Source organism: Delphinapterus leucas, chromosome 2 (assembly GCF_059928025.1).
Source record: "Delphinapterus leucas isolate spDelLeu-1000000601 "Yukka" chromosome 2, BTC_Dleu_Yukka2, whole genome shotgun sequence".
NCBI lineage: Eukaryota > Metazoa > Chordata > Mammalia > Artiodactyla > Monodontidae > Delphinapterus > Delphinapterus leucas.
The window spans coordinates 3,965,457-3,990,892 of NC_143130.1; the positions used below are offsets into that span (position 1 = coordinate 3,965,457).

The 25,436-nt window shown below is 42.4% G+C and overlaps 1 protein-coding gene across 1 annotated transcript; it reads right to left on the reverse strand.

Annotated features, from left to right (window-relative positions):
* Nucleotides 1-2,666: 2,666 nt before the first annotated feature.
* CACNB2 (calcium voltage-gated channel auxiliary subunit beta 2) lies at nucleotides 2,667-19,520 on the reverse strand. Its single transcript, XM_089903835.1, has 7 exons — nucleotides 19,494-19,520; nucleotides 19,203-19,325; nucleotides 17,168-17,304; nucleotides 13,483-13,559; nucleotides 8,282-8,415; nucleotides 4,551-4,631; nucleotides 2,667-2,846 (listed from the first exon to the last, which is right to left on the reverse strand). Exons 1-7 carry the CDS (start codon nucleotides 19,518-19,520, stop codon nucleotides 2,667-2,669), a joined length of 759 nt encoding a protein of 252 aa, XP_089759961.1.
* Between the last annotated feature and the right edge of the window lie 5,916 nt (nucleotides 19,521-25,436).

Sequence of the window (25,436 nt, forward strand, 5' to 3'; positions counted from 1 at the left end):
GTCTAGAGTGTTGAACCCCAGTTTTATGAGTTCAGATGAGCCAGGGCAGATCCACCCATAAAGCCATATGGAAATTACTTCTGGCCAGAAACAAAAGACGGATACAACATTGAGATATTGCCTTTGTTTCTTAAATGAAATCAATCTGGATGGCTGATACTTTAGAACATGGGTCCAAGATACACCCTATGGCTGGAATCTATCTTCCAAGTTCAAAACTTAGGTTGAAATAGAAGTGGTAAGTCAGGAAACCCCACCTCATTTCCCCATCTTTGGCATTTAGAAAAGGGCAGTGGGTTAACTCAGGCACGGAGAGCAAAGTGCCTATTCTAGCAGAATTTTCTGGGTAAGCATGCTCGTGTAGACAATTCCAAATGGTGATAAATGACAAAGTCAAGAATAAAGAGGTGAAGGCTCTACATGGGCCTGATTAGAGGTATGCCTTTTATACGTGGCCAGAGCCTGATAGCCTTGGATCAAGCCAAGGACCAAGCTGTGTTTCCTGGAATGAAATAAATTATATTTCATAAAGTTATGAAAAACAAAAGTATCCAATTAGGAGCATTTGGTTAGGCAGACTTTGATTCTAAAGTCTTTTATTGAAACATAGATTCTATTTTTTTCTTGAAACATAGATTCTACTTTTTGTTTTCTATCTCTCAGTCCTTTGCTTGATGACTCACAATACTTATCCTGCTATAAAAGTCTCCCTCTTTGCCCGCCTCCCCTCCTGACTCCCGCTGTGGAAGAGCTGGAAGAAGGACTTTGGTCCTTGTCTTCTTTGAAGAAAGAATTTAGCAAAGAGACAGTGCTTATTAGAAGCAAAGTACGTGTGGAAGAGCACACGGGCAAACTGGCCGTGAGCTGTGTGCAACTGGGGTGGCTGAGGTTGCTTATATGGGGGCAGTTTTCCGGGTTGTCTCTGGCCAGTCATCTTGCTTGTGCCCATCTTTGGTCTGTCACAGGGCAGCGGGCAACCAATTGCGGCTGCTCAGCCTGGGGCCTGTCTATCTCCTACCTCATGACCAGAAGTCAATATAAATCAGAAACACTTGTAGGAGCCTGTGTGGTCAAGGAAGGAAGTATTCAACTGAGAAATCTAAAAGAACAGTGCAACCTACAGATTCCATCTACTGTACTTGTAACTGTCAGGTTGGAAAAGAAAGGGAATGTGGAGAAGGGAGGCACCCAACTTGTCTCATTAAAAATACAGAAGTATACCCTCGCTCTCTGTGCTCCCAGGTCCCTGATAATCTATTCTTAGTTGAAATTTGGAAGTTTCCATTTTAGACTCCAATCCTATCTTTGATGCTTCAGAAGTTGGCTTAACCTTTACTATGGTGCCCACTGGTTATTCGATTCAAGGCTTCCTTTCAATAGACCCTAAGTAAACTCCACGAAGCCAAGGCTGTCGTCTGATTTTGCGTCTCACGATGCTTGGCTCATAGAATATGCTCAAGAAGTATCTGCTGAAGGGATGGAGAGGGAAAGGGCTGGATTAAGTCCAAGCTGATTACCACGACACACTAAAGATGGGCCCGGCTTTGTTACTGGTCACCCCCTACCCTAGGGACTTCACCTGAAGACCTCTAGGTGGCGTCCAGGATGCTGTGTCACAGCTTGATGCCTGCACACACTTTAGACCCTCTACTGGACATGCCCTTCTCCTCCTAACTCACTTGGTAAAATCTTAGGTACCAGTTAAAAACCCTTCCTGGATGCTGACATCCCTAAGTCAGTGTTAATCCCTCTTCCCTTTATGCTGCCTGTACCTTGGACACATACGTGCCGAGCTGTCTTTTCATTCACTTGATATTTTACTGCTCAAGGTCTCAGTTTATGGTTTACACATGAGCTCCTCACAGGCAGACACGGTGAATGGCTTCCACATCTCTGCATCCCTCCAGAAGACATGTTTTCAACACCCATCCATTCATTGTTCACGCTGAGGACTGTTTTAGGCCTTGAGAACTGACCACCGTTCACAAAGCAGATTAAAACCCTTGCCCTCGTGGAGCTTATATTCTAATTGTGGGAGAATGACAACAAAGGAAATTAATAAATAAAACTCATAAAAGAGTTACGGGGAAACAGTCAGGGAAGGAAGAGAGAATGTGTGCTTGCGTGTGTGTGCGTGCGCACATATACCAAGGAGAATATCTGAGGGAAAGTTCCTAGCACAGGAGCTGCAAGTGCAAAGGCCCCGAGGTGGGCGTGCATCTACTGTCTGGAACACTCATAGGACAGCAAGGAAGTGAGAGGCAGGAAGAGCATGAGCAAAGGGAAGTGGAGTACGAGATACAGTCAAAGAGAAGGAGCGGGTGGGGATGTGGATGGTCAGACCACACAGGGCCGTGTAGGCCACCGGAAGGACTTTGATTTTCACTGAGGGAAAGAGAAGCCACCTGACAGATCCGAACAAGGGAGTGATGAGATCCAGCTCACAGTGTGACAGGGTCGTGAACTGAGAGCAGACTTTAAGGAAGCAAAGCTCGAAGCAAGGATACAACTTAGGGGGCTATTTACTGCACTAATCTCGGGAGGAGATGACGGTGTCTCAGACCAAATGGACAGCAGAGGATGCGTGAGAAGTGGGGAGATTCTTGATATATTTTGAAGAGACAGACAACAGCATTTGCATGTGGAACGTAAGGGGAAAAGAACAGTCAAGGACGAGTCCATGTTCCAGGGCGGAAGGTCTTGGGACTGAGAGACGAAGAGGTATGGATGGAGAGGTGGAAGATGGAAAGGGGCAGGTCGAGGATGGGGGGAGTCGGAAGGTCAAACTTGAGAAGTCCATGAGACACCTCAGTGATGATGTTGCATAGACAGTAGGACATATGGGTCTGGGATTCAGAGGAGAGACCAGCAAAGAAATGCTATTTAAAAGTCCGACATCGAATGGAATCACCAAAGGAGGGAGTGTGGATAGAGGAGAGAAGACAGAGGACAGCCCTGGGCTCTCCAAGATGTCAAGCCGATGAGGAAGAGCCAGCCAAGGAGACAACGGAGCTGCTAGTCAGATAGAAGAAACCCGGAAAAGTGTGGCTCTAGAAACCAAGCAAATGGCTCTAGAAACCATTTTAAGCAAATGTTGCTTAAAATGGCCCTTTACAAACTTTCTATTTAAAAGAGGATGGAGTAGTCCGCCATGTTGATTAGGAGGAGGGCTGAGGATCCCCTCCTGGATTTATCAATGTGAAGGTCACTGGTGATCTGACGTGACTAGTTTGGGGTAAGTGATGGGGAGGTAACTGGAGTAGGTTCAAGAGACTCAGGAGAGAGCAAGTACACATAACTTGTTCAAGGAGAGTTGCTATAAAGAAAAGAAGGAAAACGGGACAGCTAGAGGGGCATATGAGGTCAAATTTTGCCAAAGGGGTAACAACTCCATTTTTATGTGCTGATGGTGTTTCCATTAGAAGGAGAAATACTGCCGAGGAGAGAGGGAAGGGCTGTGATAGCTGTGTTGGTGTGGGGATGGGGAACTGGGATCTAGCACCCAGGTAGGGGTCATTGCTCACAGTAACAGGAGAAAAGGCGGAGCATTCCGGCAAATACACAAGGGGGGATGGATGTGTGGTGGGATCGCTTGGACCGTCTCCTCTGTTTGCCTCTGTTTTCTCAATGAAATAGGAAGCAAATTCCCGGGAGAGCTCGAGAGGAGAAGGGTTTGATGAGAGAGGAAATGGTGTGAAAGCCTTTTAGAAGAGTAGAAAAGTGCATGGAAGAGGCATATAGAGTATGATTTCTGGGCAGCATTGAGGACCAGCTGATCATGAATTTAGGGTGAGATTCGTCAGCAGGGGTTTGGCCAAGTTCAGCTTACGGATGCAGGTGTGAGAACAGAGAGCTGAGGATGTGCCGAGCAAATATGACAAATATTGACTGAAGCTGATTGAACTGAACGGAACTTTCTTCCTGTCACCACAGAGACTTCAGAAGCGACTTTCCTCTTGGGATCACATGCCTGTCCCACCCAGGTTTCATCGTCTTCACAACAAAAATCCACAAAACCCAGAATTCTGAAATACTCACCGCCCTTCGAATCTGTGTTTTAAAAAATCGAACAATGCCTTTTGCATCATATCTGTGACCTGCAATTGAGTAAGCAATGAGAGACAATAAAATATTACTAACTATGATAAAACAATTTTACTACCCTTAAGAATGTCTGAAAACCTGGGCTTTCCACTGGGAAAAAGTAGCATGTGAGGTTGCCCCTGTTTTCCGTCGCTGAGCTCTGATACAGTAACAATCAAAAAGACAAAGTTCCCCAAACTAACTCTGGGAGTGACAATGACATTGCAAGGGGTTTCAGTCACTCTCCATTTAATACACTCTCTCCAGACTGAGTCAACTGTAGCTCACAAGGCGACAGCCAAGAAAACAAAATAGAACAGAACAGGTAGCAATGTACACCGCGGCTTGAAAACAACATGCTTTACTGCCGCAGCTCTTTTCTAAGTTCAAGAGTCAGGAGAGGGAGGTGGGGTGGCAAAGCAGTTCGGCATGCAAGGTCCAGGGTACTCCCGAGGGCAGCTACCTACCTCGTACCCCTTCAGAGAGGGGCCCACCAGGACCACAGGTCGCATAGAAGGGACCACGTCATAAGGAGGGGTGTGCTCTGTCTGCAGAGAGAGAGGAGATGCCTTCAGATGGTTAAAAGGCAGAAGGAAGTCAAATCTTTTATGTATAAACTGTTCTGTCTCAACTCTGCTATACGAGGCACTACCTTTCCAGACATTTCCTTTTTTTTCACTTGCCTCTTTTTCTAAATAAACCCAATCCAAGACCGGGTGGGTTTACTTCCCTCGCGTTTCGAAGTGATCGAGCTCTCTACAGTTTTCTGGCTCTCCTTAAAAGATGCTCCTCACGTTCCTAAAGCAGGAGGGGCTGCTTTTGACAGAAGCTAGTTGGTAGAACAGACAGAAACATGCCTCATGCAGGAGAGGTGCTCTTAGGCTTGACTAGAGGTTAATATTGCTTTTCAGGTGGCATTTGAGTTTTCTCAAGAGTCGAGTAATCAGACCTCACGTGGTTAATTACAAGGAAAAGAAGTTGGGTCCTGGATGTTGGTCTTACCTGGATAAAACCTCATTTCAAAACATTACCAAATACTCGACAGTTTCTATTTTGCTGTGAGAGTTTAGATGAGCCTGCATGCTTGTTCCAGTAGAGGGAACTGAGGGACTCACATTTTTAGATTTTTGGTTTCTATCCCTTGGAACTTAAACACTCGCAATGTAAGGTTTATGTGCCTTGGAGGGAAGGTGGTTCCTGTGTGTGTGTGATAATATATCCAAGCAGGCCTCCGTGGCCTCAAAAGGTTCATTGTCATCTTGCACATCTCATATGCTTCTTAAGAACTGTTTAGGAGGTGTTTCTGTTACATAACTAATTCATGCCCTCCCACAATAATTTATTTCTTTTTTAGAAGAGCAGGGGGAGGACCTAATTTTGTAGCAATTTCTAAAACTTGCAACAATTTTCAGCTCTCCTGCTTCCAATAAAATAACGAAAATAAAGCTTTTTCCAAAAATTAGATAACTCATTTGTCTGATGATCTTAAAATCCCCTATTTTAATGGCAGAAAATGTTAAAGTGACCCAAAAAATGACTTTTTTTTTTTTTTTTTTTTAATGTAGAAGAAAGAGCTATGGCCTGAGACACTGGGATAAACAAATCATGGTGACAGGAATCTTCCTGCATTGAGGAGTGTCTGAAAAAATATATATTTTAAGAATCACACAGACCCAAAGAAAAATCTTCTCCAAACTATTTGGAGAATTTGATACACATCGCAAATGTGAATGTCATTAGTGTACCAGGCTGTTGCATGACAGAACATGTCACTGTTGCTTAAAATGGCCCTTTACGAACTTTCTGACTCTGATCGAATTTAACTCACTGGGGGGAAGGGGGAGGGGATGAAAAAGCATTTCAAATTCAAAAGGTTCCATCTGAGCTTTTGCCGATCGTCACAGACAATCTAATCCAAGGCGAGAAAATATTACTATGACTGGGCTGTCAGATTTTACTGCTGAAAACTTTAGTGTTAAGTGAATTTTAATAGACACAATCAAGGTGGAATACATTTTTAAACAGAAGAAAAAAAAAAAACAACCAAGACAAACATAATACAGTGACAGCACAAATGCCACACAAGCACCACTCTAAAAGCAACCTAAAGCGTGGAAAATAATCTTATCATTGCATCTCAGGTTGTTTCTTTTGGTTTCTGAACTCTACATTGAAGCTGACCACGTCATCAGTAACATAAGAAGAATGAATACCGGTGCCGAAGGCATCAAAAGCATATCCGTGAAATGATTACATTAAATTCATTCATCAAATTCATTCATGAAATTATTGCATTTATACCACCTGAGATCATGTTGAAAGTGTTTAGAAACCAAGTCCTTATAACTATGCAGTCTAAGAATACCTTTTCCACTGTTATAAGTTGCACGCATTTTAGGAACAACTCCCAAGAAATTTTATTTCAGGTCTTTAAATATGCAGTGGCCCAGTATTGGACGGGTCTTGGGTTCCTTCGATTTGTGACTGCCAACTAGCAAAGTGTTACCCATGCTGGTAAATCAGCCTCTGTATCAGTAGGGTAGCAGAAATGACCTTATTTGATGGAATATTGGTACTCTGTGCCCTATGGATCGTGACACCATCCTTTTCATCTATCCTTTCCTGCTAAGTGTAATGTGTTCCAATTATTTAGTGGAAGAACTACGATAAACATTTTTCAAATTCTGGAATTTAAGAGTCAGCAAACTTCAAAAACCTATCAACGAACGTGGTTTTCGTTCCTGTCGCTGTTCTGTAAAGCCCAGACAGAGCAGCTGAGCAATGCTGCGTTTCTAGGTTTCTGCTGCTCTGAACACTGTGAGTCACCTGGCTGCACGTTTTAGCCGTGACAAGAAGACAGAACCAGAGACATGGACCCACTGTCGTGGATGGACATCCAGCTGGGGCTTTCGGTGTTCACACAAAAATCCAGGTGTTTTAGTCTGTGCCTGGAGTGGCTAGGTCTTCCATGATGAAAGCAACCATAATTTACTTAAAAAACAAAACGAAACACAGTTCAGCATCTGACACCTCACTGATGACTCAGAGTTCCTCCACAGGGCAGAATCCTTGTGCACAGAGAAGAGCTCAGGGCGTGGACAGTCGAAGAGGGAGTAGATTCTACTCCACCCCGAGTGTCATGAGAGGTTGTGCCGGACTTGCTGACGTCACAAAGAATAACTCTAAAAGACAGGACAGCGCAGCAGGCGGTGGGCAGTGGCGTGTAAAAGAAGGGAAGGAAAGAAGGGGATTGTAGGGGAGGTATCCTTAGAAAATAACGCTTTGGAGCTACAAAATGTGCTGGAGGAAACAGACTTTGGGATCAGTGGAGCGCAGAAATAGCCTAGTTTCCAGGCAGGGGACGAAAAACATCACTGGGTAGCATCTTGGTCGGCCAGCAGCACAGGCTCTACGCACGCATAGCCACCGTGCCGCCATCCGACAGGGGGGATGCTGAGGTCTGAGTAACATCGGGAGAGGGTTTATATATGACAACAGGAGAAACTCACAGTAAACCGCCAAAACAAGCCTGCAGTTTCCCACTGGTCTTGTTCATCGGCAGATTTTGCACCTAGTGGATGAGAAGTTTAAATGCTGACTAAATTAAAAATTGAAGAATTGAAAAAAATGTTTTAGTACAAGCTATGTATCTGGATATCATAAATCAGAATATAATGATGGTTTTAATAGGCTTGATTATCAGTTAAATTTCTGCAGAAGAGAGAGAAAGAGACAGAAGCATGCACAAGAGAGGTGCATTCCATGGAGTTGTCAGCGTTTGACGTTCCTTGAATGTTGGAACGAATGCCCTTGGGGGGGGGTAGATATTATTCCATCAAAAAGGCTAAGTACTGCAATGGTGCTTTCACAGGTCACTCACTGAATTTAGTTGGTTGGAAATGCATGGACTCAGTTAGCGGCTTGATAGGTTCTTTTCATAGGACAGAACTGATTGTATCGAATAAAACTGTGGGATTGAATGCTAATGATGCCAGGGGCAGGATAAACACAGCTTATGTCAATGTGAACTTACCGATTTCTGCTTCTGCTTAGCTACAGCAGCATGGAAAAGAAACAAAGAATAACAAAGCATGCATGTTATTGGCTTTATCAAGGACGCAGACAGTCCACAGGACTAGAAATGTGACGTAGTGCAGTTGAGCACGTGGACAGACGCAAGCTTGGAAGTTCATGTTACCTTCTTAAAGAAGGGCATTCTTTTCTCTTTGGAGTGGGGTGACGTTACACTGTTTGCACTGGGTTTAGGGGAGCGGTGGTTTGCTGGAATATCATTGTCTTCTGCATCTAAGCCAGTAGCATCTATGTCTATAGCTATATACAGACAAACAATTCAAAAATCATCAGGTAGACAGGAGAGGAAAAATCGGTTATCAAAAAAATAAAACGAAAAGCAAACAAAACTAACCACAGTCAAAGATCTATCATGAGTGCTCAGCACAGTAAACAAAGTACAATTTCAAGGTAAAGCACATGAAGAATGTAATCAAATCAAACAGAAAGATGCTCTCATAGTATCTGTGTGCTTGGACACATTAGTTTCATGCTACATCTCTCGAGTAAGATTTTTCAGAGAAACAAGTTTTTAAGTTGTAGTTTTGTTTCAAATATAATATGGTATTTTCCAAATCAACTATGAGTAACAGGACAGAACACCTTCACTTCTTCCCAGAGCTTAAAGCAGCTTTCAGATAATCAGCAACTACATGGGAAACCTTTACCACATTGTGCCTCTGCTATCTTACCGCGCTTGGTTTTGTGTGAAAATAAGGGCAGTGTGAAAAGGTTCACCGAAATCACAACAGGCACTTGAGGGAAAGAGAGAATAGAAAATCCTAAACCCAGCAACACAAAGAAGTTATACAGAAGGCAAATGATTCTGGAGGGACCAGGATGGACCAGATTAAAATGATTTCACGATGATGTGGGCACCCCCGAGGCAGGCCTGACTGAAGACTAATTAGAAACCACTGGATCCAATGATGTCCAAATGAAATGAATCTTATACAACGACCTAAGGCGCCTCCCGATGGTTTTATATAAACTCACTGGATTTACATGAGAGGCAGTTGCAGAAGGGCAGGCAGACCCGGGAGAGTATGCCACCGACCTCCTCATCTGGAGAATGAGGGGTTTAGATTTGTGGTTCCACATGTTTTCAACTTTATAACTCTCGGGCTCTGAAGACAGAGCCCTGGAGAATTGAGTCTCCAATGAAAAAAGATCCAGCATCTCACTGTGAGGTTTATACTGTGCATCCGCGTGCGATCACGAGAGAATTTGATCCTCGGTAGAATCAGAGCTGGAAGGCATTTGAGAAAATCAACTGCAACTCTCTTGTTTTTCAAGATTGAAAAGAAATTCTCAGAGTTGAAGGGACTTGTTTTCGATGAAATCTTGGAATCTAGCTCTTCTGCCTCTGTGATGCTGTATGACTCTCCGGCCGAGGTCCCGCCACAATCCCGGTGCCCTCATCCAAATGCCTAAGCTTCCCAAGTGGGCTCGTGTCCTCAGTGTCAGGATTCAGGAAGATATTACAGAGCTGAGCTCACCAGGAAATTATTGTGTCCTTTAGGTGAGGTCAAGTAGAAGAAGAGAGGAAGAAATCTACTCGCCCCGGGAGAGCATCATATCACACATGTAGCTCTCTTAACAAAAACCACAGTACATTCAGACTTAAGGACCAAAATTACTATTGCGAAAGGACGGACGGCTCAGTGTTGCAAAACCTTAGCTTCCATTCCCTGTGAAAATAAGCTGCCCTGGTGCTCCTGACAGCCGCCCGGAACCTTTCCAAACGACTGGAGATCATCTGACAGGCATCACGTACGTTATTTTTCAGTGTAGAAGTTATTACGGATATTAGATGATTCACTCAGCCTTTCGAAAACTAGGCTCTCCTGTTGAATTGTTCCTCTGCATTTGATTAGGTCGAATCGCTGGGATGGAGTGAACACCTGACGTTGTTAGCACAGTGTTGCAAATGTCAGCTTTTGCTTGCATGAAGGTGAGGTAAGAATGCTCTTTCTCCGGTGACAGTCATAACACAATGAGTTAATTTCAGGTATATAGTCAGGCATACCTAGTAAGTATGCCTTTCTCTTTGCCCCATCTATGCCTTTGCATAAGCTAAGAGGTTCCGCACGTGTTGTACAATGGAAACGTTATGAAATGTGCCTAGTGGTTTGAACGGATGCTGACTTGTATACCACCCGATGATGCTTTTCCCTGAATCCCAATTTAGGGAGCATGTTATTCACGTCTTCCTGGATGAGATGGAGAGGCTCTGGCTCAGTTTTTCATTATTCCTATAGTATGCCTTAAGCCAAATCAAATAAGTTTCCCTTTTGGTGGTCAATTCCCATATGCTTCTACCTTTCTAGTCTTTTACGGGGCTTACTTATAAAGGCCACATTCAAGGGGCAGTCCCCTTGAGAGCCTCTCTGAAATTGAGGATACCTAATGGCCAGTCACTGTTGACAGGACCCTGGGATGGCAAAGTTCATGAACTGAATTTTATGATTTGTCCATTGGGCTTTTTATTTAAAGGAAGAGTGGAAACGTGTAAAAAGGTGAGCTGTGCCATTGCCCAGATATTCGGCTGCCCCCTCACATAGCCTGAGTCAGGTTTGAAATTTACCTGTATTTGGACACAAGGGCTCAAAATCCTAAATTGAGGACTTTGCCATTTACTAGTCCTGATTTTGGTTAACTGAAATCTAAAAGCATCTGGGTTTGTCCTGAGACGCAGAATCCTAAAACATTTGGCTACCTTCAGGACACGTTATAGAAATTTACTGTGCGTTAAGAGGCACCTTCAACTCTTTTCATAGTTCTGTATATACTCTATTAGGCTCAGATGGTTCTCCTTGTACTGAGAGAGGTGAGATGTTCCCCTTTCTAATTTCATACTTGCATTGGCATACCTTGGCAAACTTTCGTATTTACTTGGGAAAAACTGCTCCCTTTAAAAAAGAGCTTCTTTTCTTCACTAGCACGCTTTAGTTTAAAAATTATTTATTTGGGCAGAGACCCTTGGGAACATTTCTTGAACTCTAAATTTAGATGTAATCTTAGACAGTTGGGTCGAGTTGAGTGGCATGCTGGGGCAGCGGGTGCGGACACACATGTGTAGGTATGGGGTACGTGCTGTGCAACCAACTACTACCTCATTCCCCAGGGGTGAGGTGGAAATTTTTCCTTTTCCACATCCTGGAGAACCTCCAGTTATATTTCCTCTGGGCAAATGCTTCTGTTCTTTGGTCTCGCAATGAGTGAGGTGAACTATAGGTAGGGCCTCGGGAAACAAAGATGACAATGATGACAGGAGGCCAATCCACATTTGATAGATTAGGCAGGGTTCCCTGCAGGCCGGGTGGAAGACTCTCTCTGTAGAATTTTCTGATGTCTTCAGTTAAGTAAGTTGTAGTATTGATACGAAAGTTATAGCAGGAGCCTGATGGACCTATTATACATTTTGCAGTTGGTTAATATTTCCTGTTCACTTAGTCACAGTGTTTTCTACTCTTGGGATTCAGAAAAGTGATTCCAAAGTCCTGTCTCTGTATAAAGCTCAGGGAGTGAAGTTTACAATCTCTTTTTTTTCTTTACACTGTGGTCTTAATTTTTTTTACCAAGTAAAAATGTCAACACTTCCACATTGTAAGGCAAAGATGATGGAGAGATTGTTTTCTGAAAACAAAAGTTATCCGTGTTTTAAAGAACATACTTCGTAGTTAACTTGTCTTTTTTTAAACTGAAGTATAGTTGGCTTACTATGTTGCGTTAATTTCTGCTGTACAGCAAAGTGATTCCGTTATACATATATATGTATAATATATATATATATTCTCTTTTATATTCTTTTCCACTATGGTTGATCTCAGGACATTGCATAAAAAAATCATCTGTATTATATGAAACTCTTAATTGAACGTGATGCTTAGGAATGCCTAACATCTGGCTACAAAAATGAAATGTTATTTTCCAAACACACTGACTTATTCTTCAGGAAGCACGTGCCAGGTCTCGTTATGTGGCCGAAACGATGAGAAGGCTACATTTCGGTTACAGGGAATGGAAACACCCTCCCGGTTGACGGAAGTGGGGTTGACAGTCTGGGGCCGGAGCTGCTACTTTATCACAATGTGAACTGGCGTTTTCCCAATGTGAACGGCTGTCCCGTGACAGCCCTCAGGACTCTCCGGGACAGTTTTGAAGACACAGAGGAAGAGTCTAAGGTTTGTATCATAATCCCTGCAACTCCACCCACTGGAGAAAGGGCATAGATAAGCCCCCTTTCGCCTGGGCACTCAGGGAATATCTACTCAGCAACCATCAAGAGAAGACATCAGCCTCACACCGTACCTAAAGGATTTCGATGCTTCCTTTCAAACATATCATTTGACTTAATTTGGGGCAACTTAGAATTATTGCTAGTTGTAAGTACATGGTTGTGGAAATCAGTATACCTTCTAAAATTATTTCTGATTGTGCTCAGATTTTGCTCACTCAACAAGTCCTCTAGCTTTTACTAAGAAGCCCGGCATTGTCTCTAAAAGCTGCCAGCATCCAGGAACAAGGCATGATCGTCAGCAACAAGGGGGGTCCTGCTCTTGAGGCAGTCAGAGTGCAACTACGTTGTTCCTTGACTTCTCCACAGATGCATGCTTCTCTGTCTTTGACCTCGTCCCACTTCCAGCTTCCTAGAAATACACAAAAGCTCCACTGGCCAACCCTTATCACGTTACTCTGGCTCTCAATTGCACCTCTTCGCGAACTAAGACTCTGATCATGGGTTTTCATCCAATTTGACCAATTCGTCTCCTGTGTATATAGAACTCCAAGTTCAACACAGAATGGCAGAGTTGCCAGATTGAGCAAATACAAATTCAGTTAATGAATTTCAGCTAGACAATGAAAAATTTTTCAAGTATGTCTGGTACAATACTGATTTATACTAAAAATATTATTCATTGTTTATCTGAAATTCACATGTATGTTGGTGTCCTTCTTCAGCACTTTGGAAAGAAAACAGTACTCACTCTTCCTACAAGCGTGGCTGTAGGTGGATGTTCATCCGTTTACTGCCCATGACACTGCCGGGGACCATGGTGGTGGTCAGGGCTAGAAAGTCAAATCCGCTCATCACTTTGATCATCTAAGCAGTGAACACACTGACACCGTTTCTTTTCTTTCAAAGCCAGAAAGAAAGTTGCCCCAATTGTTCCTAACTCCAGGTGGCCATACTCATTTCTGATCCCTTTGAACGCCTCAAGGGTTAACCTAGTGATTCAGTCTATGGAAACTCACACAACTAGGTAAAGACGGAGGAAAGCATGAAATGCAGTATGCACTGTTCAGCACTTACTACCTACTTACCAGATGACGGAGGTGTAGATTTTCTGGAACTAGGTACTATGTCACCCAAACTGGATGATGAATTTCCTCCTGATTTACTGGAGTAAAGCAAAAATTTATATTACAACTGACACTTATTTCGGAGATTAAAACATTTGTAATGCTCAATAAACATGATTTACTCATTATGTTTTTATTGAACTTTAAATCTGTCTTGCCTCCAAGGAGGCAAAGAGTAATTTCCCAGTGGAGACTCCTAGAGTGCTCGACATAGCCGTGTCAAGGTCTCTGTTGCAAATTCAGGGATTAATTTGAAAAGGCCCTGAGAGAATGGAAGAAAACTTGGGTACTTGCTGCAGTCCTCAAATTCTCTGCCGGGATCCCAGACAGATAAGAGCAAAGATTTCCTCTGCTTCTTATTTTCAAGACTCTCGGAAGCAGTGTGCAAACCTGCAGGCTAACAGCCAAACTTCTTGTTTAATTCTTGTTGCGTTTCTGCTCCTTTGTCTTAGCTGGCTTCTTTTTTAGTGTACCAAGATGGAACGTATTCAAGTTTTTACAAGCAACCTATTAAAAAATCCCCAACAACACAGCTATGCTAAAACCCGCCAACCTTTAAAAGACACACGAGGGAACACGAGAAAGCGTTCCATGATTTAACCCTCAGAGTGTATCTGGAACATTCCTCAAGCATGGCTAAACGTGGAGGATTCAGCTTGGTTCATGTAGGAGCCATCTGAACAGTGTATGCTTCAGAACTACCAAATTCTACCATTAATCCAAGACACGCCTTAGAGTCTTAGAGACTTTGGGGTTAATATTAGAACGGTGGCATTTATGTTTTTACCAGCGGCCAGCATGCTAAATAATGCACCACACGGCCCCTTCACAGAGGCGGATAGAAAGGCACATTTTAAAAGAGTGACACGGAATTTCAGCAAGACAGTCTCACGGCCAAATGTTTATTGTCATAGCCAAGCCAGGGTCTAGTGGAAAGAATCCGCTACAGTGTCTATGCATCCAAGGGTGATATTTAATATTCTGTAAATATTTACATGTATTTACTATTTCATGAATATTAGTATGAAAAAAATAAGTTCCACTAAAATACCAGTGACGGGCTGAATTTTATTGCTACCATTCTGGCATTTTAATGTGTAAAAAAGACAAACATCAAAAGCTTTAAGCAAGAACCAGGAGGCCTCTGTATCTTTTTCAGGTTCTTAAAAGATATCCCAGCACGTTTAATAAGGATACCAGACGATATGTAAAGGTAATAAAAAGTGGTATTTAGAGAAGCCATTTCTGGCAGTTATACAAGAATACCCATTACCAAGACCAACGCGTTTTCTTCCACAAGTTCTTTTTTTAAACTGCTAAGTCTAATTCCAGTTCAAACTTGGGTTTGTTTTACATTCTCTTCGAATTTCCGTAACAGTCAAAGTATTATTTGAATTGTGTAAAATTGTGACAAACATTGCAAAGAGTTAAAATGTTCAGAATGCAAATTTGCCCTTCATGTTTAATTCTATAAAAATGCTATGCTCTTGAGCTGTTCTCCAATTCTACTGCCTTTGATTTCTGCTGATTTTTTTTATAATTTACACATCTGAGTTTTATAATACTGCTGAATTCTGAGTTTTATAATACTGCCTGAAAGTTATGCCCTCAAAACATAAGTGTATTTAAAATGTTCGGAGACAAATGTAAAAACCTCTGAAAACAAGAAGAAGTATTTTCACCTACTTAGGCAAAAGCTTAGGGAAAGAGACAGGACAAAATAAAATCCAGAAAAATCAAAGGAAAATGAATATGGTTATAGGAAACGTAAACGAGTTCCTTAGAACAGGCATGAGGTGTTACACTACTCAAATACAGATAATTTATAGTTCTTTAAGGAAAAAATGCAATAGCAAAACAACACAGCTAATACAGTAGATAATAACAGATGGCAATAATAATGATTCGTTCTGTGCTTGCTTGGTCAGGCCCTGGTTGCACGATTTCACAGCACATAGGCCTCTGAAGTCAAGCTACAGACAGATGGATTTTGGTTACACCCTGATTCTACCTTACTTGCTGTGCAACCTTGGTCAAGTTCCCTAAACTCTCTTAGCCTGTTTCCTCATCTGTGAAGAGGAGGCCCAAATACCTACCATTCCTGTAGGTTCTTATAAAGCTGAGCTGATCGCTAACGGCTAGACCAGGGATCCCCAGCTGGGAGGCAAAGGAAACCCTGCCTTCTTAACAATTTGGCAAAAATGTCTCCCATCCTACTCCTTGAGAAGTAGTTTTCCTTTCTCAGTTTGTATATGAAGAAGCAGAGAAAGATTTTATTAACTAGCATTAGGAAACCATTATCAATACAGAGAATAGAAAAAGATACAATAAAGCCAATACAAGGCTAGAAATCAAATAAATGGTATCAGATCTTGAAAGTCCTACAAGAAAAATGCCCAAGCTTTGTATATCTACACACATCTACTTTTACATGACTAAATGCATTCACAATCTGAGGGTCCCCAATAACCCAGGGATTAATAAAAGTCAAATATGGGCTAGAGGTCTTGAAAAAGGGAAGAATCCATCTGAACTAAAAGAGCCGGAGAGTTATAAAATACTAGTGAATGAAGATGGATGTTCCAAACCACAAAGCATCTTCTTTTTTTTTTTTTGCTGTAAGCGGGCCTCTCACTGTTGTGGCCTCTCCCGTTGCGGGGCACAGGCTCCGGACGCGCAGGCTCAGCGGCCATGGCTCACGGGCCCAGCCACTCCGCGGCATGTGGGATCCTCCCGGACCGGGGCATGAACCCGTGTCCCCTGAATCGGCAGGCGGACTCTCAACCACTGCGCCACCAGGGAAGCCCGCATCTTCTATTTGACTTGTTTGTGGGCACTTGGAAAAATTCTTGCTAACACTGATATATGGTCATTGACAAAGGATTTTGCATCACTATGGAAAAAAATAAGATGTAAGCTTCAGAAAACAGAAGCCTAGCTATTCACATTAAAGAAAAGACTTGCCAGTAACACATCCTTTCACAGGGAAAAAGCAAACCATGTTCTTGGACTTGTCTGCAGGGGGCTCAATTTAAAATTCACTCCATATTTGAGGAGCCCTTCTAATGATTCTAGTGAGGGGCAAACAGTCTCAAGAATCCTAGGAAAAAAATCATTTGGCCCCAGCCTATTACATAACTCACCTAATTGCTATCTGCAATGACAATTTACTGAGTTTCCCTTTAAGTGTTGAGCAGTGGGGCAGAACTGAACATTGAGTTTCTGAAGTGAAAATGAAATTAAAAGACCACAAGAGCTTCTCTTTGCTGAAATCTGAGATGGTCATTTCTGAAACATCTTCCGGCCATGCCAGGCGGCTGTGGACACTGGGATTAGTCACCGGGATTGCTCGATGCCGGAGTATGTTCAGCAAAAGATTAAACTTCAGAATTTCCTCTGCACGGAAGCCTGAATTTAATACTCTATGACCTTAGCTCTTTTCATTCATGGTCATACTTAATTTGACTCTCTCCAGAAGGGGATGAAAATGAGAGGCTGGATGAAGTGTTCTAAATGCAGGATTTGTGATGCTCTCACCAGTCTGCTTTTTAACGCATAACAAAGACTGTAGACTCCGGCAACTGACAGTACACGAATGACAGTACAGTCTGGACTCTGACGCAAGCACTTGGTGCTTTGCTCCTACCTGGAGTAGAACCTCCCTTGCTTGGCTCTCTGTTCATGCTGTAGCCTCGTATTCTCGAGCTTGACTGGGCTGGGAACGAATCCGATTTCACAGCCTTCTTTAACCAATCGCCCTATCCACCAGTCATTGTTAAATTTCTAAACGGAAAATCAGAATTGTCAAAATCAGTGCGCAGAAGTTAAACAAATCTTCACATCCTTTTTCTTCCCCATTGACCATTTTCACTGGAGATAAGTATTGTGGCAGTTACAGCGAACTCAAATATCGCAAGTCAGGAAACCCTGTTCACGTGTTGAGTGTGTGCTAAGAGCAAAGTATTTTCCGGGAGCTCAACAATCCATCTCCCGCCTGACTCTGCCTTCACTTTCCTGGCCTTGAGGCCTTCCTGAACTCCACTGCAGCTGCTGGCACCATGAGTAGGATAAACTCTTCTTGTTCAAAGATGAACAGGTCTTCCTGACAAGAGACTAGCACGAACTAGGGAGTGTTACAGAGGTCCTCCTCTTATATAATCAGATTAATTAGAAGTATTAAGAGTGAGTGAGAAATATTGACATCGACATGAAATATTTGATGTCAGAGCAAAATTTACCTTTGTGCCAACAGGTGTACAATGACCACAGTCCGGCGTTCACAAATGACTTCTCCACTTACGTGGATGTTGGCGATTTCTCTCTTGTGCCTGGACTGTCTATCCTAAATCTTTAGGATACGGTTTGATGTCCCTTTGGCTGAATAGTGTTTTTCAAGCCTGTTCTCGAACATTTCAAAGAAGAGTATCCACTCTGTTTTTCTTTTCCTTCTTCTCTAAAGCATCAGCCCTTGGGGATGAGAGCCTAGATTCATCTAACTTCCTGTTGTAAAGTGAGATTCTAGGCATGCCATACTTCAGAAATTATTTTCTGTCTTCCCTTCCTGGCCAAATAGAAATAACAGCTCTTTTGAAAAGTTAAAGAAATGGCAGGCTCTACATTCTCTAGTCTCTTTTCATTGGCAGTTATCACCGCTTGCTCACAGCCTTTAGTGCCTGAGCAGTTAAACCGGCATATGCTCCATCCTATATATGATAGTTTGCCTCTGCTAATCCCAAACTCCCATTCTGTCCCTCCCCTACTCCCTCTCCAAAAATATTACAAAGAATATATATATGTGTATAACAGAATCACTTTGCTGTATGGAAGAAATTAACACAACATTGTAAATCTACTATACTTCAATAAAATAAAAAAAAAAATCCTTGGAACCGTAAAAAATTTTTTTACAAATGCTCCCTAGGAGAGACCGTCCCCCAGCTGGAAGTGCTCCAATTGTAAATTCCTGCAGGCTCAAGAAAACCTCAGACTCACACACCTACAACATGTAAGGGGAATTTGTGGCCATTTCATACAGTGTTCTGCAAAACAGGCATTTGATAAATGTTGACTCAAAATAAACATTAATTAAGAGTGAATTTTTCCAATTTACAGATTGAGTCACTGTTAACAAAAAGTGGAGGCTTTTGGTATGGTGGAAAAGGGATGTTCCCGATATCTGGTTCTTGTCTTGTTGGCTGTGATTGCATCCATTCCCCCTTCCCCTGCAGAAATTTACCACCAAAGAAGGAGAATGGGCAAAAGTGGCCTGAGTTTAGACCCTGCTAGCAGACAGGAGACATCATGAATTCTAGATACTATTACTAAACCCTCCCCAGATGGTTAAACTTGGGACACGAGGGGAAAATGACACACGGTCAAGGTTAAACCTTAACACAAAAAGTACAGGTTAAGTATAAAAAAAGGATCATCTACCCCAGTGGTTCTCAATTTCTGGGTCACAGAGCCCAGGGGAGCCTTGAGGTTGTTCCAAGAGGCCTGTGACTTTTTTCTTCTTTAAAAAGGTTATATTTATATTAGAAAAGCTTGAGAGGCACTGATTTCACGTGTATGTTATCCAACCACAGCTACACGCCATGCTATTTCACAGCAATGAGAAGTAAGAAATGATGCTTCAAGGTAAAAAAAATCACGTGGATAGAAATTCCAGTTATTCTCCTTACTTCCTTAACATGCAGAAAATCTTTTGCTTCGAATGAGATGGCCATGCCTGGCACTGGGACGTCGTCTTCATGGGCTGCACTATAGCTGACATTTGTCCGGACTGCAAATGCAACGGGCTTTGTCTAAAATGGGAAAAGGAAGGGAGAAAAAAATTGAAAAAAAAGAAAAAAACAGCGTTCCCTCTCTTTCCCCCTCAAAGTACAAACATACACTGAATAACTGTTGTCACTGTTGTTGCTTTTCCCAACTTTGGTTCTTTATCACAAAACAGCTTATTAGTATTTACAAACCTTCGAGCGCTCAGCTATACTACCCATTTCCGAACTAGAAAAAGGCCACTGTGCTCTTTGAAAGCATTACAAGTAATGAAGGTGAAGATGAACTACTAAAATATGAGTTTACAACATAATATCTTGTAGCAAATGGAAATCAAGAAAAATACACAGGATTGAAATGCCCAGTTCTTGTGTTTCAGTGAAAAAGACTTAGCCACTGCCATCTCCACCCCAAACATGTACTTGAATTAATAATAAATGGCATAATTCCAAAAGGTACAATGTTTTGGATGAAGAAAGAACCACGGAATATATCTTATGACTACAAACACTGTATTCATGGCTGCCAAGCATCATGAAAGCAATGACCTTTTATTCTATTATTTTTCCTCCTTGAGTTCACTCAGCCACTAAAGATGATAACATTCATTAAGCTATCCTTCATTATTTGATGCTTTGCAAATATACAGATACATATTTGTCCTCTATCTAGGCAACACCTGTTTAATCACAAGGTGAAAAAATAGGCAAACTCAGAAACGGTGAAAAGAGGTATTGCTCTAACTGGCATTGTGTTTCTTTCGCATCGTGGGCGTGTGGATTTCTTCTGAGCAGGTTCTTCCTATTCAAAGAGCTCTTCATCGGGACTGCTCATGAAGGACAAGAGGGAATTAGAACAGAAAGAATCCATCTTCACTTCCGAATCTTCAGAGTTAATGCATTCTAGCTGACTACTGTCTGGGTTGAGGACTGAGCTCATAAGAGCCACGGAGTTACTCAGATCCATCCACAATATGTAGAGTGGGAAAGGAGGACCAGGTTCTAGACATGGGCACAGTAGACAGGAAGTGGACTGAAGACATGAAATGGGTTTCTTGGCATCCCTTACGATTTTTTATTAAAAATGTAAGAGGGGCTGCTCCTCATTTGGAAATATAAAACTTAAAAAAATAGAAATAAAAGTTGCCTACAGTTCTACCACTGAAACACAATTCTTGATTGTGTGATAGTATTTCCATTTTTTCCTGGAATTAAAAAAAAATTTTAATTCCCATAGCTATAATCATAATATCTTACCCAATTCGTACCCAGTTTTTACCCAATTCTTAACATAGTTTTTCAGGTGATACACTTTTTAAATTTGTATTTATTTTTTTTAGGGCATCATTCTCTATTTTTAACAAAAATAACTGAGGGCATATTTTGAAGACAGGGCAGAGCCACTTATCACGCATCTGGTTTTAACAGATGATAGACTTTAAAAAATCTACCATTTAGAAAACTACCTCAACCATTCAACACTTTCTTTTGACGTCTGGGTTTAAAATTTTTTTCACTATGATAAATATTCTGCTTTGAAAAATCTCTGTATGAAAAGCCTCTTTCTATTTAGAATTCTTTCCTTGGGACACATTCCCAGAGGTAGCATGAGCAAGCCATGGGTTATCAAGACCTTTTAAAATTCTGTTCCAAACTACTGCCCAGATGAGCTGTGCCATTTTAAACTGCAAGCAGCAGTACAGGTTGGTGCCTTTTTCCATAAGATGCAGTCTTAATCAGACTCAGTTTTACTACTAGAAATAGCATTTTCTTGAGTATACTGATTCATTATTCAAGAGAGTTTCCGATCCCAAAAATATAAATCCAAGATTTTTTTCTATGACATGATCTCTCGTCTCTCTCAGGGACCTTTTAAAAATTTTTTAAAAGATAACAGAGTTTAAGTGTAGCCTATATATATAGCACATATATATATATATTTTTTAAACCACTGGAAGACATAAATTTTAAATGTACAACTCTACAGAGTATCCCATGAAAATCTCTTGTCTTTTATCCAAAGACCAACTTTTCAGACACTAGAGTAGGAAGAGGGAACAGTGAGAAAAAGTAAAATAAAGGGGTGGTAAAGGTTAGCCTATAATAAGCGGGGGCCAGATAATGATTTTATGCTCTTAGATTAAGACTTCAGTTCAGAATGTGGAATTCCCTTCTTGGCTCACCTCCTACAATCAACCATGCTCCCCTTAGACAAGGAGCTTCATACAGGAATCGGCTTTACAGAGCACACGCGTAGGAGAGAAGAAAGCAGAAGCCCGTCCCTCAATGTCTTTACTTCAGGAACTATATTTCTAACTTAGAATGTGGAATAGACAGAGTGGAGGGAAGATCAGAAGGCTTATCAGCTTGACAGAAAGAGGCAGGATGCTGACCAGAGGGGATCAACGGACGACGTCATTTTTGAGTCACCGAACTCACTTCAGCTCCATCTAGCTTAAGCAGCACGTCTATGATATGGAAGATATTATCTACATCAGTTCCACTCACGTGGGTTCAAGAACAGAGGGTTTTAGATGAGCCTGGGTTTGAATGTTGATTTATTTACAGGGAGCGTAGTCTGAACAAATTCCTTTGATCTCATGGAGTGTGTTTCCAATGCTAGGCTACTGTTTGGTACAGAATGAGCTCAGTACATGAGCATTTTCTCTGGACTAAAAGAACGACCGTACATACATGAATGTTTCCCAACAGTCACTCACCTATGAAGGCTCAGCACCAGTGGTTTCCTTGGTGCTCTGCACTGTAACCCACCTCACACCAAACTAGTTAACACAGGTTAATGCCTGCCGTGAGGTGCGTGCTAAACCACTCTTACATTCAAGATATAGCCGAGAGTTCTCTCCAGCATGGACTCTCTCACATTCTCTCAGGTATGAGAAATGGTAAGGCTTCCCATATTCATTTTGCTTATAGGATCCTCTCTACTTGCTGTGTCCGATCTGTCTAGTTCTGATTTTCTTTGTTAGTCCTCGGACATAGAGGCTTCTTTTTCTTTGAAACCAACCTTAGGTCCCAAGGGAACATCCCTCATAGACTCTTTGAATTTTTAATCCCATGAAACTATTTTGCATCAAACGTATCCTGATTTAAGTTGACATCTGCGTTTTTGGCTGACTCTACGCTCAAGTCTTCATAGGACTCTTTCCTGCCGTCATTCAGGGCTCTCCCCCGTGGCTGCCCCTCACTGGCTCACTTTCGGTCCGGAAGCCTGCCGTACTGTTTTGGTTTTCCAGTGTCACTTCTCTAATCAGGGCCCTGGGACCACTTCCCTCTCATGTCGTCCGTCATAACAATTTGTGACTCTCATGGATGCTCGGGGCATTTATTTTTTGAGGCCAGTGGCCATTTACTCTCTTTTTTTTTGCTCCCTTATTAAGATACAGCAAAGTCCTGAAAAGCAAGAACAAATTAAGAGCTCAGAAACCTTGGGTCCTTACAGAGGCCTCACGGGAACACCAGGTCAGAGTGGACCGTGGTGACTGCCCAGAGCTCTAACACGTGCCAGGACCCAGAAGGTGTTCTGGGCACTGAGGGAAGCGAAGTTGGTCCAGACCCCAGGACTGAAAGTAACCGCGAGCTCCAAGCAGTGGGTTCTGCCCCAGGTCATAGGTCCCCCTCTCCAAGAGGTCCTTTGTTCACCCTCTAAAACTCCAGGGCTTCCCAGGTTTGTCTGAAAGGCCTGATCATGGCTGGAGGGGAAGAAAGGCAGAAAACGTCAGTATAAAGATGGCTCGCAGCCCTAGGCAGGGTCCCATCAGAACTGACTATTGTGAATGGTACTTAAATCCAAATTCAGATTCAGATCTAGATTCATCCGACTCCACAGAATCATTAGGGTCCCGAGGAGACAATATGACCCCCTTAATTCCACTGTCTTTCTTTTCAGTCGACCCCCTTCATATCCTGGGAATCTTATTCTCAGGCCAGTGCTCTAGCCAGAGTCTATTTTGCTCTCTCCTTCTACCTGGGTTCCTGGCTAACTTGTCTTGTAGCCGTGGAGGACCGGTACGTGATGGAGAGGCACACAATTCTATCAGCCTTCGCTTCTCCCTCTCCTGTGCCAACGAAAAAGGGAACAGATTGGTTCTCTGCCTTTTCTGGTACCTCCCATCCAGTATATGCTACGTAGCCTCAGGGTGGTTGGTAAACCACCTACCAGTACTTGGTAGTCTACCTTGTGACACAGAATTAAACGCTCGCTGCCCCTTAGCTTGTGGACTCAAGTGCCAATAAATACCAACTTATAGAAGAGAAGCATCTCGTTATCCGGACAGTCATGCAGAAGTGCTTTAAAAACTCTAAGGCTGTGTCATTTCACCCTGGTGTCTGCAGTCTGTTTTCAAGTAACATTTCAGAAGAAGGCAATGAGTGAGTGACACAGGTGTGTCACGGGACCACCGTGTCATGGAACAGCAGAGTGACGATGACCAAAGACATCTTTACTCTCCTCCTCCAGGTCCTTCTTCGTCTTGGACATGGCACGATTTATGATGAAATGATAAAAGCTACTACTTTGGATGTCTGTGAAGTGCCGTGCTGGGTATTATGCACAGCTTTTTGCATTTAATTTAATCCCAGCAACAACCATTCCTCCCAGGTGAGGAAGCTGAGGTTCAGAAAAACTTCTCCAGGGCCACAAGCAATGGAGGGGATATTCAAATCCGACCATCTCATCTGAAAGCCTGAGTTCTTTCTGCAGTCCTCGCCTGCTTTTCATTCAAAGGGGTACATGGATGGCAATTCTTGAGCATTTAGATGTCTGTGTGAAATTTGTGAATACTGGAAAGTAATAACTTACAAAATTCTACAAATTGTTTGGTACCAAAAAAAGGTAAAAATGTAGGCCTCAGTCTGCCTTGTAGCCTAATTTAGTCCACTTTTTCAAATGTAAAACAGTCAACGAGCAGTGTCACATGTTAGAACTCCAGGCATGCATTATAAAGGTCATGTATTGCTGTATCTTTGCCCTTCAATCGGTTTGTGGTCCAGTAAATCATAACAATATCAAATCATGATTTTTATTTATTTAGATGTGACTTTTTTCACGTCTCTTTTTCATAATACATAAAGCTCCCTTTCATTCAAAGAGGACTGAGATAGTAAAATACACGTGGTTTCATAGTTTCTAAAAATGCCACCAAGGATGCTGCATTGGGAGAATTAAAGCCCTCAGCTACTACAGTCCTAAAAAGGTAAGAAAACGTCACTCCAAGTTCCTTACGGTGAAATGTTTCATGGGCTAACTTTAAGGGTTTTTAAGTAGCCTGAGAGTTATTTTGGGAACATTCCAAGTTGGCTTAGTCCGTCTATGACTCTTGGTTTATTATTCTCAGGATGGACTTCGTTTGATGGATGACTGAACTTACTTACAAATACAGCAGGAGGCGGCCAAGGGTGCTAACCACCTGCTTTCCTCACCTCCCTCCTCCTTCCGACTCCAGCACCACTATAGTCTGGCCCAGCAATGTCCACTGAACCCTCCCAAACTCTCCTGATGTTTCTGCTCTGACTCAGGCCCTCTAGCCCCCATTCTGACCCTCACCACGCTGCCACGTGCTCTACTCTGCCTAGAGATGGACATCTGGGCTGGTCATTAACAGACGTGCAGGGGAACCCATCTGGAAAGTTCGGGGGGATGCTGGTGGACAGCTCTGGGGCCACATGACTTGCTATTTCTCACAACCCAAAGAAGTTCCATCAGCACCACGGAGGCCCGGCCTATGGAAGCTCATAGGCTCCTGTCAGAGATACGTTTGAAGTTTATAGCAGGAACCAACTTTATCTTTATTTTCTCACAATCTTCTAGAACCACTAGACCTAAGGCTGTCAGAAGACAATAATTGTAAGTAGGAGATAATTAACTTAAAAAATCTCTTTGGATCCAGCAATTCCACTTCTGGGCATATATCCAAAGGAAACAAAAACACTACGCTAAAGCAATATCTAGACCCCATGTTCACAGCAGCATCATTTACAATAGTCAAGACAGGGAAACACCCTAAGTGTCCACCAACAGATGAACGGATAAAGAAGATGTGAGATACATACATACACACACACACACACACACACACACACACGAATATTATTCAGCCGTGAGAAAGAAGGGAATCCTGC

Excerpts from the sequence above, each read along its gene's own strand:
- CACNB2 (XM_089903835.1), bottom strand. The coding sequence starts at position 19,520 with ATGGGTAGTATAGCTGAGCGCTCGAAG. Across the intron at positions 8,416-13,482 it reads ATCTACACCTCCGTCATCTG|CTATAGACATAGATGCTACT; the intron begins GTAAGTAGGTAG and ends GTCTGTATATAG. Across the intron at positions 2,847-4,550 it reads CCTCTCTGAAGGGGTACGAG|ACCCATATGTCCTACTGTCT; the intron begins GTAGGTAGCTGC and ends TCTGAATCCCAG.